A 19,067-nucleotide genomic window follows, 5' to 3' on the forward strand; every position below is an offset into this window, starting at 1 on the left:
AGGGGCGGCAGAAGCGCCGGCGCTGGGGGTGGGAGCAGGTCGAGCTCGGAGCGGGCCCGTGTGCGGCCCCCGCGGGGGCTTCGCCGTGTCTCTGCCGGGGACGATCGCGGCCTGGGGAGTTGGCCCCTCCCGGCCCGGCTGACGGGGTCTGCGCCCCCCGGAGCCCCAGGGAACCCTTTTGGGGCAGGAACGTGGGAATTCAGGACCCAGTTGGTTCACCTGGATAAAGCGGGTGGGAGAGGCTCCCCACGAGCCAGGGGCAGCTCTTCTCGTCGCTGTTTTACCCTCAGCTGTCACCTGTCCTCCCTGAAAAACACCCCCAGACCCTCCTGTGTTCCTTGGCAGCTGCGAGGGATGATGAAGAAGCCGCTCGAGGCCCCGTGCCTGTAAGCAGGAGTTCCTGCGGTGCTGCCGGATCCTGGCTGGCAGGAGCAGAGGTCCTGGGCCGCAGTGTTCTACCTGCGAGACCCTTCAGGTCGGGGGCTGGAAGGAGCAAACCAGCCGTATCGGGTTGTCACCGCTGTTGCAGTGAGGGCTCATCAACAACGTGTGATGTTACCCATGCTGAGTAACTTGTTCAGCGCTGTGGCCCGTGGATCAGCAAAGGCTGGGCACTGTGGCTTGAAAAAGCTTTTTGCTGCTTCTCCAGTGGGCTGCTGCCTTCTGTCATGACTGAGAAGATTAAGGGATGTAATTTCAAAGCTCTCTTTCTGGGAAAGCGTCTCTGTCCTAGATGGAGAATAGACTGAGTGCTCAAGTTGACAAGACTATACTGACTTAATTGAATTTAGGATTAGATCTTGGGTTTGCTTAGACGTGACCCCTCTGTCTATCCTACATTTACTCTCATTGGGGACTGTACAATTATTTGATCTTCCCAGAGACTCAAATCAAAGCGTCGGAGCCCTGGTGCCCCTGAAGCTGGTGTGAGTTATTCCATTTTGTCTAGTGGGGCTGTGCTTTCAGCCCAGGCCTTGAAAAGGCTTTAAATGCTTCCCTGGTAGAAAAAATTATCATAGTTATTGGGCTGCTATTTCTGCAGCAGCGGTATTGTCAGGCCCTGATAAGTAAGCACTTAATTAGATGCTTAACTTCATTCATCGATGATAACTCAGCTACGTGCGTGGGTGTAAGTGTAGGCAGGTTTCTTACAGTAATTTTTTTTAATGGAAGCACTTCTAATTATCACACCCAAGATTGAAATGTAATGTTTTGGAACAAATCTGGTGGATAAGCCCAAAACTGAGCCTTTTTACCTAGCTGATTTTTATTTCCCCCCCAAGGTGTAGTTCTAAGGCAATCCCAAGAACCCAAGGAGCTGTGGGGATATGTGCAAGTTCGAAGTAAGGCCCACATGTTTTGGTGGCTCTACTATGCAAATAACCCAACAAAAGACTTCACAGAATTACCTCTCATCTTGTGGCTTCAGGTAAGTTTGGTGAAAACCACTTAAGGGATAGTTCTTTCCACATGTGCCTGGTTCAGTCTGATAGATATCTTTGAGCTCTACAGAATCAGGGTTCAAAATTGTCTGATTCTAAATGATTCACCTGGTAAATGAAGTATTCAGGTTAGGAAGAAATAATGAAAATATCATTCTGTAATTGTGGGGTATCCTCAACTGCTCACCTTCCATCAAGGTAAATTACAGAAGTAGAGGTGGTTCTTACTTTTTACACAACAGTAGTGCTTTTTGTGCCAGACACTACAAGTACATGGTGGTGTCACAGCTCCTTTCCTGAAGAGCTTACAGTCTAAACAGTGTTCAGAGAGAGAGTAGATAAAATAATCAGATATTTGGAAAGATTTCTAAATGTAAACAAGACTCTCATTGTTTAGACATCGGTCCCATTCAATCACAGTTTGATAAAAGGTGGTGGTGTGTGCTCCACATTCACCTCCAGCAGTATGTTTCAGAACTTAATGTGGAATATAATCACCGGATGACTTGGTCTTTTTCTTTCTGGCTTGTTTCTTCAGAGTGAAATGCACATGCTGTACATGCTGATAAAATTAATGACTTGCAAACCTCTGTAGATAGCTAACTTCTGCATTTGGTATTAAGGGAATAAGGGGAAGGGTTTTCAAACTGCACTTATGTAGCATGCAACTTATTAGATGCTTTCACAGTGGGTGATTGCTTCTCTGTTTAAATTCTTGCTTTCAGAAATGGCATGTGTACAATAATGAAAGACAATGAGGAAGAGAGCCTGCTTTGCAAATTAACATGTAGTGCAAAAGCCATTTGTTTAAAATTTACCATCTGTCTTTCTACTTACTGGCTTGCTTTTATTTTTCTCCTGTCTGTCATATCTATACCATGCTGCTTTTTTACTTATTTGTCATTTGGTATTTCTTCACAGGGAGGTCCAGGAGCTTCAGGCTGTGGATTTGGGAACTTTGAAGAGATTGGTCCATTAGACAAAGAGATGAAACCAAGAAATACAACCTGGGTATAGTAGAGAGTTCAGATTCTAATTACTGATTGCAAATATTTGTTGCTTGTGTAAGCAGACGATTGCTGTGCAAAAATGCACAGAACAGTATTCATTTAAAGTTCAACAGAACTATAATCTTTCATCTTAAAATAGTATGGCTAATAAATCAGTTTATAGGAATAACCTTGTTAAGAACTGAAGAATAGACCAGTTGATTTGATGGAATATGCCTGGGCTTCCATGAACTTGTGAATTGCAGGTGTCTGGGAAGCTGAGAGCGGGGAAGTTCTAGAAGGATGTTATTTCAGATCACAGCTGCATTGCGTACAGTCGTGGAGGTTTTTCTGGATGGCAGGCAATGTATAACCAATGGCTCGTAATTCTGAGTCCAGTGTGGCCTTCAAGGGAAAACAAATTACAGCTGCCTATGAAGGTGGAAGTTTATTCAATGAAATGCGTTTGTGCTCTGAGCTACCGGTAGTCTAACTGCTCTGGAGTTCCCTAGACCATATGGGTGACCTGCCCTTGGATCCCTGGGATTTTTTGGATGCCTTTCTTGTTGCAGATTGAGCAAATTGAAAGACCTTATGTTGTACTTCCTTATTTGTGAGCCTCACTGCTTTGAGCTGTGCTAGCTGTTTGCTGATCTACGGATTTTATTTATACGCTTGTCACTGTACAACTGTAGCATCTGCTATAACAATTTAACAAAAGCCCAGCAACCCAAAAGAAAAACCCTCTGATTTTACCTTCAGACAGACAAGTATAACCTGTACCATTCTCTCTTTTGGACTTGCACTTAATTTTTCTGCGAGTTCTTTCGGGGCCAGAGATTTGGTGGCTCGGTTAATCATTTATGCCATCAGAACTAAGGTTTTCACTGGTGCTGAACTGAGATCTCATACAAACCTTCTTTCTGCTTGTACAGTTGCAGGCAGCTAGTATCTTGTTTGTGGATAATCCTGTGGGCGCTGGATTCAGTTATGTGGATGATTGTAGCTTGTTTGCCAAAAACCTTACCACAGTAGTTTCTGATATGATGGTTTTTCTTGGAGAATTCTTCACATGTAGGACAGAATTCCAGGTAAGTTAATTGAATTTGTGGTTAGAATCATATTTTTCTTTGCTTTTAAACAGATCTCAAAAAGAATTAGTGAATAGACTTCCAGGTGGGCAGCATTTGCCACTAGGTAGCATGCATTTGGTGGGAGTCAGTGCAGGTATAACCACTGCCTCATATTTCCCACAATTCAGAAGTTGTAACTTGAATTTGATGCTAGTTAAACAATAATCCATCCCATCGCTTTTATCTTATGATCCGAGAGGCATATAGGATCATGGCTGTTTCTGGTTCCAAAATACTGATGTGTCTGCTTCAAAACTTCCCCAGTAATTACACCAGGATGTTACAGAAATCTTATCTTCAGTTTAGAATCAGAAAAATATTCAGTGTTTGAAAGCAAGAGATGAACAGGTAGCGCCTGGGTTCTGTGGCATGTGGGAGATGGTTGGAGGTTTCGTCTGTCCTCTGCCTAACGGGTTCACTGTGGGGCTTCTCTCTCTCCAGACCATCCCATTCTACATATTTTCTGAATCTTATGGAGGTAAAATGGCTGCTGGGATTGCTTTAGAGCTGCAGGAGGTAAGTGGTTGGAGGATGTAGTTCACTTTTCACATTAAAACGTCGTGTTCTATGAGTACTAATATTTCCTGGAATGCGCTGTCCCTGCTGCCAAATTCAGACTGCTACTTAATTTTTCCCTTAAAGAAAACTGGTTGTAGAGTCATGAATATTTAACTGGAAGTTGATTGTTTGTTTGTTTGATTTTCCTCTTATTCACCAAGGCTGTTCAAAAAGGGTCCATAAAGTGCAATTTCATGGGGACTGCTCTTGGAGACTCATGGATTTCTCCTTTGGGTACGTTTAAAATCCTCAGAGTGTGGGTGGTTTGCTGTTGTTTTGTTGTTTTAATCATTCCATGGGTAGCTAGACTCAGAAATGCCAGGCCTGCCTTAAGTGAATTAAATCTCTAGTGAGCCTTGGTAAATCAGAAAGAAATGCTTTGACATTGCAAGCTGTGATTGAAGAATCTACCTTTATCTAGATTATGAGAGCAGAGTCCCTGAGGAGCGTACTTGCATTTGAAGGGAGGTAGAGTGGAAATATCCCTACACAGGGACATTTCACAGCCTCTGAGGTGTCTTGGTAGGACCTACTGCACTTAAATGTGACCATCAAATAATTGACAAGGTTGCACCTGAGGTTTTCTTTCTTTTCACAAGAAGATCTTGTGCTGAGGAACTGATGTGCTCACAGACCTGGAAAGATAGAGTGTGTGTCTGGTGGAGGACAAAAAGCCAATTGCAGGACTCTTGCTCTTTTAATGAGATTTGCAAGGGCAGGCTTCCCAGATTCTCTGCAGCATGGGACCGTATCAAGCAAACTCCTGTCTGTCTCCTATCAGCTGATTCGTGAGGCCTTATGAACAGTCTTGTTATAAAACAGATTTGTTTTATAAGTAGATTTTTTTTTCCCCTGTAGTTTTTGCAAACAGATCAGTTTAGACAAATGCCCATTCACTTGTCAGATCTCTTCCCATGTTCTAGCAATGTGCTGCAGTGATGGAGTTAAGAATATTTTGGTAAGAACATGTCTGTGCTTTAAATAAATTTCACTAATTCATGTTTAGGGGTTTAATGATGTTGCATCATTTTTATTGGTTCTCAGGATTTGTAAAGAACCTGCTTTGTGGTACATAAGCTTTGGGCTAAACTGAGCTGACAGTACTTTTTACTGATTAATTAATCTCTGTATATTTTTGTCAGAATCATTCTTGCTACAGTAGAAGAAAAGTAAAGGAAATTGTATCTTAAAAACTTAGATGTTTGAAATATGTTCTGTTTCTTTAGACTCTGTGCTGTCTTGGGGGCCCTACCTTTACAGCACTGTAAGTACCTTCTTAAACTCTTGGTCCTCACCTGATTCCTTATACATATGGTATAAATGCATGTTGATTTTTAAGGTTAGCTCTTAGCTGGAATAAACCCCTCGAATGTATGGAGACTGTTAGCGAGACCTGAATGTGAAATTTTAGTTAAAGCTGTCCTCCTTTGTGTTTGTCTTCCAGTCTCTCCTTGATGATAATGGTCTAGCAGAGGTGACTGCTGTTGCCAGAGAAATAATGGATGCAATAAATAAAAATCAATATGGGCTGGCCACTGAGCTCTGGGGCAAGGCTGAAGGTGTCATTGAAGAGGTAAGATCTTTGACCAGCATTAATAACTAACTGGTGCCTGGGGAGGCACACAATTGCAGGTTATCCTTTCTGTGAGCACTGGGTTGGTGTGAATTCTCCAACTCCCTGCCCAGTCCTTTTTACCAGTATTTGTTTTATCCTGGTGCTGATGTAAAAGATCTGTTTGTTTGCTGTGTGCCACTGTGTGATTGTAAGAGGCAATGGGTAGGGCGACCCACTTGCAGTATTGCATCAAGGTTTCAGCTTGGCACGTCACTTAACTAGACAGCTAATTTTTAGCATGCAACTAGTCCCGCTGATTTCTATAGAATCCAGATTCAACTTAAATGGGCTTTGTCTCATTAAAAGCTTTGGTTTGAATATTGAAAACTTTATCCAGCAAGACACAAATTTCAAGTTAAGCATAGATCTGTATTTAAAGAGCTACAAAAGGTGCACAGGATGGAAAGGAACCTCAAGTTATGTCCTGTTACTGTGGGTACATCTTGTTATTTAGCAAGTTCAGCGTAAAAGGTGAAGTTTTGCTCTTGTTTTTCCTGTTGAAGGGTTGCTCCAGAATCTCATTCATTCTTATGCTTTTGTTCTAGTATAAGTAAGACTCTTGCTTCCTCAAATGGAAAGACTAGCAGGGAGCTGCTTCCTTTCCTTTATCTTTTTTTTTTTTCTTTTTTTTTGTTTTTTGTTTTTTGTTTTTTGTTTTGTAACTGACAGTGCCTTGCATGTAGTTGGTTTCACTTCTTAATGTTTGCAAGGCACTTGTGGTTGCTTTTCAAGTCTGCTTGTCTTCTCCCAGTCCTGATATCACTGTCAGGGTGCAGGCACTTCAGCCCTTCTAGGGTTGCTGTTGTGAGCTGATTTCTGACTATGCATCAGGACAAAAATTGAGTAAAGCAGGACTTCAGGAATCTTGAGTAACTTATCTAATGGCAACAGTGATCACACTTGTCCTTTGGATGCGGGCAGTCTGCTGTCTGCATCAGAACTGCCATTCTACAGTTTGTGGATGCATCCAAATGTCAGCAGGGGTGGCTAATACCCATCGCCTTGTTATTGAGGAAGAAGTTTAGATTTTGAAGGGTTGTAGGTTGGGAGGATGTTGAGCAAGAGGCAGCATTAGGCTAGACTAGATCTAGCAGAAGACACCATCTGAAAGTATCATCTGGCATTGCAGCTCTATAATGAGTAATGAGAATCTGGAGTCATTTGCATGGTGTAAGGCTTCCTGTAGCTTCACATCCGTTTTGGAGAAGTAAATAGCATCTCTGGCACAACCCATGTGTGAACAATACAGACTTGAGAAATCTCTTCCCACTCCACAAAGCAAATGTGGAACCAAAGTTTCTCCATAAGTATCTTCCTGACATGAAGATGAAGTGGCAGGTCACAGGGTCCTTTATTTAGGATTACTTATCTCTTTTTTTCCAGAAGAGAGTCTGTTCCTCATATCTGAGAAACCTTTTTGTTATGGTGTTACTGAAACTATCTTGTATTTTCAGAACACAGACAACGTGAACTTTTATAACATCATGACTAAGGAGGTTCCAGAAATGAAATTAAATGAACAAGAAAATTTCCATCTCAGTAAGTTGTATTTAAAGTACTCAAGCTTCTGAGGCCCTATGTTTGCATTCATATACCTTCAACTTTGGCAGAGGGAACAGCCTCAATTTAGCATATCCTTAAAATGGGTCCTTCAGATCCAAAGGATATTGATATTGTCCTGAGCAGAACTTGTTTGCTCTTGCATAAATAGGGATAAATAGGAATGTGGAACAACCCTTCTACAGATTACACCTCCACCTATACATCCTGCACAAATTACACCAAGGAAGTAGTCAAGTATAATTGCAACATAGTTTTATGACCTTTAAGTTACTTCCTCTTAATGTCTTTCATTTCTGTCTTCAAGATAGAACACAAAAATGTCTCATCAATATAAATAGTCTGATTAAACTCTCCATGATGTTTGTGCATGAAAAACACATGTATAGAGTTTCTTTCAAGCTCTTTTTCTATTGGCTTCAGCAGGGAAGGTGAACAGCACAGCTAACTCCCAAAAGTAAAGCACTGCAGCTCAAAAATAACTGGTCTGTTAAGGAGAAGAAATTGTGTCTGTGACAAGTGGCAAAAGCAGAAGCTGGTCTCTTGAAAAAGTGCTGTGTTAGACAGAAGTAGAAATGAATGGTTGGGTTCTTCCTGTATCATCCCCTGACCTAAATAAGGATTGACTTCAGGGGTTTCTAGTAAAAGTAAGCAAATCTCTCTCCCTGGTGTTGCATTTTCATTAGAAAAGAGTTTGTTGGCCATGACTGTAACACTGAAAATTATTATCTCTGCAGGTTGACTGTCTTAAATGTGCCATTAATCAAAGTGTGTTCTTTGTTTTTCAGTAGGACTTTACCGGCGCCATGTCAAAAATATGCATAAGGACAGCCTAAATGAATTGATGAATGGACCCATCAGAAAGAAGCTAAAAATTATTCCTGACTGTGTGAAATGGGGAGGTACTTTCCTATCTGCTAGTGTGGATCTAATTATTGCCATTTACAGTATTGTAGTCCATAGGAAGATACATTACTGTAGCAAGCAGTCACATTAGATTTTCATTGTCTTTGGCCCTAAGAAGAGGACTTATTCTCCGAAACAAACATGTCATGGGGCAGGCCCGTGGGAGCACATGTGGTTCTGGTTCTGCTGCTTGTATCTATCTTTAGTCAAGCAGCTAAAAATACACAGAGAGGAAGAATATCCTCCATATCTCAGCAGCTGTTTTCTGTCTTTCATGAAATCTTGCTAAAATTCCTGTCAGTTTTAATCTGCCAGAAATCTGGTATCATGTAATGCTTCATGGTGTGGAAGGGGGTGCATAAAACGGAAAGGAAGGCTTAAAGGACTGATGCCAGCACCCTGTCAGTGTATAACAGGAGCCAGAAGCTACAGTGCTGTGTGAGCTCCAGCAGGAGCATGGCTGCTTTCTGGTTCTCTTTAGTTCCTCAGACTGGTAAATCCCTGGCTGCCACTTTGGGCTCAGACTGGTTGTTAGGCATTTTAGAGCCCTTAGCCAGTTGCTTCTGTCCCAGCTTGGGGATGACATTTTTCACCAGTTAAAATTTGTCTTCCTTCTGGTTCCAACCAGGTCAGTCCAGAAAAGTCTTTGAGAACATGGCTGAGGACTTCATGAAACCTGTCATTGATATTGTTGATCAGCTTTTGGCAGCCAACGTCAGTGTTACAGTCTATAATGGGCAGCTGGATCTCATTGTTGACACCATGGGTAAGGGACTTCTTGACTGGGGTTGGGAACAGAACGTACGACAAGTAGAACATGAAGTTGCCAGTAATATTGGCACCTGGGTCTCTGCAGTCTTCTGTGCAAATCTCCTATCTTAACTGGCAATGCTGAAAAACTACAGTCATAAACGAACAGCTCCTAGTAAGTTTTGTTTACATCCTTTTGAGAGAGGCAGTTTCTTTACCTCCATTATACTGTTGGGAAATAGATCCGCAACATCAATAATTGCTTGTTTCAGTGAAGCCCATAAATAAGTAGGTAGCTAATAATTCACATAATTCTTCTGGATAGACCTGTATATATATATGTATGCTCATTCATAAATGAAGAATGAGGATAGATGGATAAATATATGAAGATTATCCTCTCTTGTCCTGGTGTGCCTTGAAGATCCTGTTCTCTGGGGCAAAGGCTACAGATTTGCACAATGCAGGTCAGCCTTCAGTGAGCGACCTGCAGCAGAGAGCACGGGGCCAGGTGAGATGAAACAAGGGTAATTACCTGAGGAGGGTGCAGTTGAAGAGTGATCACACCTGCTGCTCAGTAATGTGTGGCTTGGCCACTCAAGGCTTTGTCCCTTGCCACTTGCAAGATACAGCCTTGATCAAGTGGCAGTTTGGGAGCCAGGCCAAATGTTGCTGAAATGCTGTATGCTGTGAGACTGCCCTGCTCTATTCTATTCACCTTTACTTATTGATTTAAATAATCTGCAGTCCCAGACTGGGCAAAAATCTTCCTGTGTTGTGAAAGGCTTTATCCTTTGTCTGTCTCTGCCCACTTAGATATTCAGATGACCTTCATGAACAACATAGCAATCAATAAATCAGAAAACAGAGTATTTAGGCTGTCAAAACAGATTAGCAGTTAGCAGTGCTCCAGTTTATCACGTTTTGAGCTAAAATTGAGTGGCAGTTAACATGTAAATTCTTCCAGTAGTTCAGAGGTAGGCTGAAGCTTTGTCCCTCTTGGTGTCATAGAACTGGTCTTTTTGTTGTCTTGACCTCCACCTTTTTTAACGGGCACTTGAAAACAAAACCTTTCCAGGCTCTTCTTGATGAGTGACTTTAACAAACAGAAGCAGTGTCCCTTCTGATTTCCAAGGGGGGGACTTCGTGTGGCGGATCCTCCTCTGTGGCAGGACATTCAAGGTGTTTTAGGAGTAAAGCAAAATATGTCAGAATTGCTAGGGCTGCAACTTGTGCAATCTTAAGTCCATTTCACACACATCTTCACTGTTTTCTTTTTCTCTTGTCCCTCTGTTGGTTTGTTTCAGCTTGTCCTGAAAACAGCCTTGGTCATTTTCCTAGGCATAGCAACCTTGTTTTTAGAACAGACTGTCTGAGAACCCTGCTGTATTGCTATCTAGCACAGTGGGCATCCAGCTGAACTGGGACTCCCAAGCTGCTGTGTCAGGATCGGTAATTGAGCATACCTCTTATCTCTAACAGGCCAGGAGGCATGGATTCGGAAATTAAAATGGCCTAATCTGGACCAGTTCAGCCAGCAAAGGTGGAAGGCACTCTATGTGTCTCCAGAATCCACTGAGACAGCTGCTTTCCACAAGGCCTATGAGAACTTCGCTTTCTTCTGGATTCTTAAGGCTGGGCACATGGTGAGTAATGTACTTCTTGGGGTTGGGTGCACCATTATCACCAGGAAAACTGAAGATGCATATATGGTTGCTTTCTGCTTCTTTATAGCAGCTGCTTACTGTGTGGTCTCATTTCTGTGCTAGGTACCATCTGATCAAGGAGAGATGGCTCTGAAAATGGTCAGGATGGTGACCCAACAGCAGCCCTAGGGAAGGGGAGGCCAGCTGGTATGGCTTCCTGCCAAATGTGAGTCCAGAATAATAAGCCGCAGGAGGAACAGTGGATTTTTGGACACTTGGCCTCTCTGATCTTGCTGATAATGTGCGCAAGCACTTATGAAAAGGCATTTTTTTTCCTTGAATGAGTTACTGCTTTTGAATTTGTAAGCTGTGATTTGCTGCCTTAACACTGTTCATAATGACTGTTCCAGAGGGAAGTTCACTGTCATAAACAACTAGCTCTGAGCCTTTGCCTTTGACTTGGAAGGATTTGTGGGTTTTGTAAAAAGCTGCCCTTCCCTGAACGCTCTCACCAAGACTAAACCTGATTTGAGTCCCGATAGATTTGCTGTTTGTTCCTCTCAGAGAGCTAATGGGTTTCATGAGGCTGTGGAATGTTCCTTCCTTTGTCCTCAGTACTCTGCTTCAGTCACCTGGCTGGATTAAAAGCTGAAGATATGAAGATGCTGAGGACCTGCCCTAGAAGTATTGCAGTCCATCTCATCTTGCTGAGGTTCCTGAGTTAGGATCCAAGATTCTTCAGGTTTCCTGTGCTATGGAGGGAGAAAAACACCCTTCCAGAGGAAGATGTGACCTTTTTCATCTGACCATTTGTTTCTTGTTTTCATCCTCTTTACTGACCGTTACTTAAACTTTGCCTGTAGCCTTAACACCTAAAGCACATCCAGCAGGAATTCCTGCTTTCCTGTACGCTGCAGAAGGAGCCCTGTTAATACCCTCTTTTTGTACAGAAGAGAATCCTAATGGACAGAAGCCTCTTAAAATCTTCTGAACTTAGCCCGGAAAGTGGAAAGGAGAGCATTGTTTGAACAATACTAGCATAATTCTGAAAGATAATAGCAGTTTTTAAAAAAAGGATATACAATATACAACCAATATCTTGATCCATATTTTTCTAGAGCTTTTTTAAAGTCTTGCAGAGACCTCTTAGTTTGAAACTTTTTTTTTCATATATTACAGTCAAGAGGAGACTTTGTCAGACACATCATTTGACATCTGCTATGGACCGCAAAGTGGCTGTTGTTTATTGGTGTCTGATAGGAGGCACAACAGCTTGTTCCAGCTGTCAGAATCCTAAATAGCAACCCCTCAATTACTCCAGCAACTGAAACTGTCATGAAATGTCCAGTAGTGTTGTCTTAGCAAAGACTGAAGCATAATGCTGTGTAAACACATGCAATCACCCAGCAGCTGGAGTATTGGCACCTAATAATTGCTTTCCTTCATGGTCTCTGCATGAACTGTATTCTTGAGAACTTTAGCAATGCAAATCCAGATTATTTTTTTTTTAAACACATTTTTCAATAAATGCAATAAGTCTAATTCATCTCTCTTCAGCATCACATTGATTTCACTGCTTGAAAAGCATCTTTTCTGTTTGGGCTTTTCAGTGTAAAGCCCCTGCCAGTGAGAGCAGATGCAGCCATGCTTGAGAGGGAAGGGTTCAGGTCTGTGCTCTCCCCTGTGACTGCATCACAGGATGAGGAGCACTTGCACTGGGGACACAGCCCTCCCATCCTTTCCACAAAATGCACCGCTTCAGAGCGTGAAGGGCAACCCAGAATGGCTAGCCAAGCTCAACCTAGCAGTTGTTCCTGTTGTCTTTCTTGTTGAAGAAGAATAAGAGGAGGGTCCTGGAGGTGTGTAAATCTGCACATCTGCATTCTTGGAATATTTTAAATTAGCTCACCAAGCAAATAAGTATGTCTGAGCCTGGGCAGTTTGAGTTGGCTTGTAGTCCCAAATCCTACAATACTCTTTGCATTATGCCTAAACAAATAATACTAGGGGGCTTGATAGAGGGAAAGAATTGAGAAGATGATATCTCCAGAAACAAGCATTTACTGCTGTTCTTGCATTTGTTTATCAAATGGGACATTCATTCACATTGCCTAGAGCTTGTGCTCAGTGATAGGCCTGAGACATCTGTTTCTTGTCCTGATTTGGTTTAGCTTCTGCAGGTTTTTCTGTTGGCAAAGAGATGGCTTATGAGGAAAAAAGATGGTTTCAAGAAGGTTGGTGGCAATTTGTTGGTTTTAAGGGCTGTGCTGAATCTAAACATGTTAGAATAAAAATACTTGCCCATGGAGACAGGCTCTGAAGTAGTGTCCATTTAAATGCAAACAACAAAAAAGGAGCAATCTAATATCAAGAAAGATTCCTTCCTTTTATTTCACTAAAGGCTTTATAACTGGTGCATCACAGCTCTAGATCATCAAAAAAGTAGGTCACCTTGTCCAGCAGAACCTGTAAGAAATCAGTTGCTTTGAAAGGAGTTCAAGTCCTGCTGTGGATCTGATTAGCAGTGACATACTTTGTCCATTTTGATTTCATGCAGTAAGCTATTTCCAGAGAAGGGCTGTCACTTGGCAAATCTATTAGAATGAATTGTTCTAAATACTAATACGATTTTTTTCCAAATGCTGGACCAGTCAAAAGAGAACAGCCCCATGTTTGTGTTTCATCTTCTGCAGCTGGAGGCTTTGATTGCATAGGTAGCCTGAGAGCCACTGACATTTACTTTGCTCACTGTCAGTTGAGGATGATTTTCATAGAAACAAATCCAACTTCAGCATGAACAATTTTGGCTTTCTATAGCTGTGCCAGAGAAAGAAACCAAAAAGTCATCCACCATGTGATAAACAGGCATCTTTGTATTTTTCCTTTCTATTTAGCTGGGTCTGGGAGGATATAGTGAGGGAGGGTCACTTGATGCATCCACTGTGCCTTAAACCCGTGCGTGCCAGTGCCTCATGGTCAGGGGCGCACAGAGGATATGGGACAGAGGCACCTTTGATCTGGCTCTTAGAGCTCTTCCTACGCAGTGGAGGTTGAGACTGTTGTGAACAGATGAATGCAGGAGGCAAGAGATCTGCCCTGTTTGTCAGCATAGGGCTATCTGTGCAGGCACAATATTTGTGTCTAATGTCACTAATTTGGCATGGAATATTTTTGCCCTAGGAAGAGTGAATCACATAAGCTATTTCTAAAGGGAATTTGGCACATAATGATCATTGATTTTATGTCTTTAAAGTTTGAGGCTTAATGGTGGGCATGTAGCTGTGCGAGTTATCTTTTTTTCAGAAGATGAACATTTTGAAATGTTGCAACATCTGCTTATCTCAGGATTCAAAGCTGCAGCAAAAGAAAAACATCTGTGTACCGAGACAAGATGGAAATCTTGGAGCACTTCTTTATTGCCATGTTATGTCTGTTATCCTGTAAACATTCTGCTGTACGGCATCACAGTTGGTGTGTGTCACTTCTGAACTCTGGGGTATGTTCATGTTTTTCAAGCAGGGATTCAGGAAAGGAGCAGTAATTTATCTGGCCTACAGACAGTGATGAAGGAATAGTAAGAATTTGAGTAGAACACAGTTCACCCTTGCAAGGTTTCTCTGAAGCCGTTTTTTGGTATTTGCTATGTAATAGATTTGGGAGTTAAGTTGTAGCTTTAGCTTTTGTGGAGGAACAAACACATGGTTCTGGTCACTGTTTGGGGGGGATTTTTTTTTCTTTAGCTGTGGCTGCTAACTGAGGTAGTAGGGAAATATGTTGGATGTATCAGTTGGAGCAGAGGTGTGTTAGTATGAATGGCCTAATGCAGTGGTTTTCAACCTATCTCGGTTTATGAACCTCTCACCTAAAATATTTCCAAGGAAAGCAAAGCACCCTTACAAATTTCATGTATTGACCATTACTCTTTACTTGTGTCTGATAAGTAATATGATTCAGTGGCTAGTATCAGCAGAGTATTTGCAGAATTGATGCACTAACTCTACTAGTGGTCTAAACCAGAGGGGAATATTGGCAGGCTGTGTCCCCTGGAGGACTTCAAAATTTCCAGCCTTGGTCTGACATAGTCCTAAATGGTTAGCCTTAACGACATAATCTAAAGCATATTCTGATGCCTTTTTTTTTCCCCCCCTCTGGCTTACTAGAGGTGGAAAAACAAAGCACTAAAAGGGCTTGGCATTGTGCTCTTGGTGCTGGGTGTTCCCACAAACTGGAAAGCAAGAGATGGACTATGCAAGATTTCTCCTATTTCAGGGACCTCTGGAACAGTGAGCCAGACAGTAACCCCTCCTTGCCTGCTGTTCCAGGGACTGGGGAAGCACCGCAAGCAATCTCTCTTGAGATGAGTGTATCAGGCCTCAGCTTGGAAAGGGGGCTTTCTATTTAAGTAATTCTGTGGTCCAGAGCTTTGGTTTTTTGTTTATTCTGTGGCTGCAGTGCTGCAGGGAGGAGGTTGGGGTGTCTCGGAAGATCAGAAACATCCAGGTAACATCCAGTTCCAGCAAATGTCTCACTGGGGCTCTGCTGTTCGGTATTTCCATCTAACGCATTGCATGAATCTGAATCCAAAGTAGTCTTGTGGCAAGGCAGGGTTTTAGGATGTAGAACTCACTCATTCAAAACATTCACTTGGATGTCACGTAGGCAAAAGCAACTACAGATTCACAGGGGACATGAACAAATAAGGCTAGAATGACTATTTGGCAGGGAGACAAAATAGTGATACTTTTGCTGTAGCTGATTAAATCCAGGAGCTCATTGCTGTTCTCCCCTAATTTTTATCCTCAGTCTCAATACCAAAATTCATAGGTAAATACTGTCATGAATAGGGCTGTATCAGGTTGGAAATGCTGTGAATCATCTAAGCATGAGACAGCTGGAATAATTCCACCTGCAAGCTGTAGTCAGTAGATTTGATAATACCTCCCACAGTCATTGTTGAAGGCAATTATAAAGGCTGCTAGACCAGCCTGGTTGAGATGCTTTTCTGATTGCTTCTCTTTTCATGAAATGTCCTTTTCAGGACTGTTTCTCCACAAGCAAGCTGGTTACAGTGTGTCTTTGAAACAGTCAGACCGTGCTCATTGCCATTAGCCCCACTGGCAGTTTGGTCCATTGATGGTCACAGCAGTTATGATGCCACACCTACATTCTCGTAAATACTTTTGTTCCTCCATCTCCCATTAGTCAGCCAACTTGGACTCATCTCATACAATCTGAGACACAACAAGTAATCACTGTTTGGCTTTAGCATCAGATTGGTATATCATGTTCTAATTTTATTATTCTGTCCCAGATCTTGTTGCTAAATACAGCAATATCTGGGAATTACATTCCTGCAGTCAGCTGTAATAAAACTGCAGATGGAACATACTTATTCAGATGTTGTGTAGTCCATCTTGGATAGGATAAAATAAGCAAAATTTTAGAAACTTTATTTGAAGCAGTAAGGGATAATTTACTGAATAGTTTATATACTGTGTTATGGGTGAGTTAGCATAAAGAAAATAACCCTGGCTGGTGCATCCTCAGTCTTTAACAGCTGCTAGATGACTTTTTTAAATGAGGGAGGGAAAGGGGAGGAAAAAAAAATCTGTCCCTTCAAGAATCTGGGGTTTAGGTCTGTTAATGTTTGCTTGTTAGAGCCAGAGAGGAATATTTGTGTGTTTCTTGACAGCTCTTTCGGGTGTAGAAGTTGAAAATAGCTTGCCTGTAGCTACTGCACTAAGTGTCCTTTTTACATGGTTGTCTTGGAGTCTTAAACATTTCATTGTACCCAGAATTTCCTGTGAAGGAGTGAAGATCTTTTCCTGAAGCACTAAGGGGCAGAAACGACCTAGTGGGGCCTGGCAGCTGTCAGATGCTTTCTAGCACCATTAAAGCTTTGAGGAGGTTGCCGGATGCCATTGCACATTATAATCTGAGGCAAATGTAAGTCTACCCAACTGCTAAGAGCTCGTCAGAGGAAAGCTGACAGCTTCTGTCCTTTGCCTAAGAGAAGGCAGCAGGGACGCTTCTGGAATGTACCAGAAAGAGAGGTTTGGACCCAGGGCATTTGGAGGACTGTGGGACTTCTTGGAACAGGAAGAAGTCTTGTTTTTTCCCATACTATTAATTCACTTCTGGTTTACATAATATTTTTCTTACCAACCACAGTAGCCTCACCTTGCTCTATGCAAGGTGGCCAGCGATGGGTTCTCTGGGCCGGTGGCCAAAATGCAGTGAACTGGGTGGCCGCTTGGTGGGGTAAGGAGACCTCCAAATACCACGGGAACACGCTGGCGCTGGCCACTGAGCTCCGGCTGCCGACCCTGGAAACACTTAGAAACAGGAGTTTGATCCCGTGAATTCATTGTGGAAATGGTTTTATGTGAACCGGTACAGAGGATTATTTAATTCTAGCAATGACTTCATGAGAGCAGATATTTTGGTCTTTGAGTACAACTCCCAATTGCAACAAGGCTTTGTACTTGCAAGTACCAGTTAAATTAGCCTGCTTTAACCAGGAGGTACCATTCAGTCTCGTGATTTATACTTAGACATGCTCTTTTTCAAATGGCATATTCCCTGCCTACCCTTAATACTTTTTGATCAGTGTCTCCGAGGGTAGTATGTGTGTTGTAAGATGAAACAAATAAAGGCATTGGTGTGTTTGCTGAGGTAACTGCAGTTAGCTGTCTAGCTGGGCTCATCTAGCAGTTATGCACATACTTAACTCATAATCTGGTAAGAGTGCTGTTGAAATCGTGAAAGAGCATTCATATTGTTTAAAATTAAACCACTAAAACTTTGACAAGGTGAGCTCCTTTAGCAACTAGAAAATTTCGAAGGAAGATCCTTGTTGAAACAGTTCCCCAAAATTTGTAAGGTTTTTTTGTTGTTGTTTAACTTATTATACTAGAAAATGATAGTGAGAATGACAGTAAAAACCCCAAGTGTCTTGGTTCTGTGCCATACCTAATTAAACTAGCCTGAGAAAACTCCCATTATCTGTAGGTTTTTAGGCAGGGCAAGAGTATTAATAAGCTAGTTCTTGCTGCCTATTACTTGTTCTTTGTGACACTTAAAGAGAATATCCAACTACTAAAGCACATCTGTTATGTGGCTAATCAGAGCTACAGTAATCACTGGGAAACAGGATTTGATTCAAAATACAGTAAGACTGTTAGAAGCCAACTATTCGGTGAAGGTTACATTGTGTATACTATAAAGAGAAACTGTGCCTATGAAGCTGTTCTGAAAGTCTGGGTCTCAAGACATTGCTACTGTATGCTGGAACACAATCAGAATTGTAGATAAGGTCAGCAGCCTTGGGGAACGTGCTGCTGTTTCTAACATCAGGTTACAGTTTGCTATGTAAGTGGAAGCGACATTGATGGAAAAGCAGCTGATTATAAATAAATCCTGCAAATGACAGCCATGAGTTGTGGTATTCAATGAAATGTTTCCTCTTGAACTATTTATACCCAACAGGCAAGTATGGTGGTAGTACCACCACTAGTCATATTTCAAGTTCAAAAACTAGATTTGCAGCATGCAAAATATTTATTCTGCATAGTGCATGACTCAGTTGAAGTTGCCAAACATTGCTGAATAAACAAGTATTGTGATATACCAGTAAGGAAAAACAGCCCACTAGTACTAGCAGATATGTTCTACCTAGAACTGGAGAAGCAGAGAGCAGCAAGGAGCAATGCCAGCTACGTCCACTCCTACTAAAAATGACCTCCTTGATTCAGCCTTACAAACTTGTACCTTGCCCACACCAGCGGGTGGCACATGTTCAGCTCAGTGTCCTGATTTTAGCACACTTGGGGCACCCTCAGCTTTCAGATCCTGGACCTTTATTGACAGCATCTCCCATCCCAATTCTGTGTTCAGTGCTGTCAAATCATCTCCCATCTGTCAGATCTTTGCTCATAATATTCAGCTGTCTACAGTGACAGCTTCTACAGCCTCTTCAGCTCTCCTATCATCTTGATTCCAGTGCTCTCTGGCACTCAAGCTGTCTGTGGCCATTCTCAGACTCCAGTACTGACTCTCCAGACTGTAGTGTCTGGAGCTTTTTTTCTCTGCCCCTCTCCTTCCCCTTTACAAATTAATGCAAGAATGACACAGATTTTAATGCTGACAGTTTTTCTGTAAATCTATGCTGTCACTTACTTGCATATCCAGACCAAGTTCCTTCATCCTCCAGCAGAAGGTAAAGGAGGGACAGTGGAAATTAACTGGATTCCACAAGACAGAACATGACCTCTTGTCATGGTTTAACCCCAGCTGGCAACTAAGCACCACATAGCCAGTGTGATGGAGGAGTGAAGAGAGGGGGAAAAAATAGTGAAACTTGTGGGTTGAGATAAAGAAAGTTTAATAGAACAGAAAAAGGAAGAAAATAATAATTAAAATATACAAACCAAGTGATGCACAATGCAATTGCTCACTACTCTGGATCG

At 42.1% G+C, this 19,067-nt stretch overlaps 1 protein-coding gene across 2 annotated transcripts in view; it reads left to right on the forward strand.

The window, feature by feature from the left end:
- SCPEP1 (serine carboxypeptidase 1) overlaps window positions 1-12,145 on the forward strand; it is a 15,828-nt gene extending 3,683 nt beyond the window's left edge. Inside the window, exons 2-13 of one of the 2 annotated variants that reach the window (XM_026861052.1) lie at window positions 1,284-1,429; window positions 2,364-2,453; window positions 3,367-3,522; window positions 4,006-4,080; window positions 4,284-4,356; window positions 5,349-5,386; window positions 5,567-5,695; window positions 7,192-7,276; window positions 8,086-8,199; window positions 8,832-8,969; window positions 10,436-10,599; window positions 10,723-12,145. In XM_026861052.1, the coding sequence (XP_026716853.1) occupies window positions 1,355-1,429; window positions 2,364-2,453; window positions 3,367-3,522; window positions 4,006-4,080; window positions 4,284-4,356; window positions 5,349-5,386; window positions 5,567-5,695; window positions 7,192-7,276; window positions 8,086-8,199; window positions 8,832-8,969; window positions 10,436-10,599; window positions 10,723-10,788 (1,203 nt within the window). In that variant the 5' untranslated portion in view covers window positions 1,284-1,354 and the 3' untranslated portion in view covers window positions 10,789-12,145. The remainder of the gene's footprint in view (window positions 1-1,283; window positions 1,430-2,363; window positions 2,454-3,366; window positions 3,523-4,005; window positions 4,081-4,283; window positions 4,357-5,348; window positions 5,387-5,566; window positions 5,696-7,191; window positions 7,277-8,085; window positions 8,200-8,831; window positions 8,970-10,435; window positions 10,600-10,722) is intronic. The other variant, XM_026861053.1, reaches the window with a different exon arrangement.
- Window positions 12,146-19,067: the final 6,922 nt, after the last annotated feature.

Source organism: Athene cunicularia, assembly GCF_003259725.1.
Source record: "Athene cunicularia isolate RWA chromosome 18 unlocalized genomic scaffold, athCun1 chr18_part1, whole genome shotgun sequence".
Lineage (NCBI taxonomy): Eukaryota > Metazoa > Chordata > Aves > Strigiformes > Strigidae > Athene > Athene cunicularia.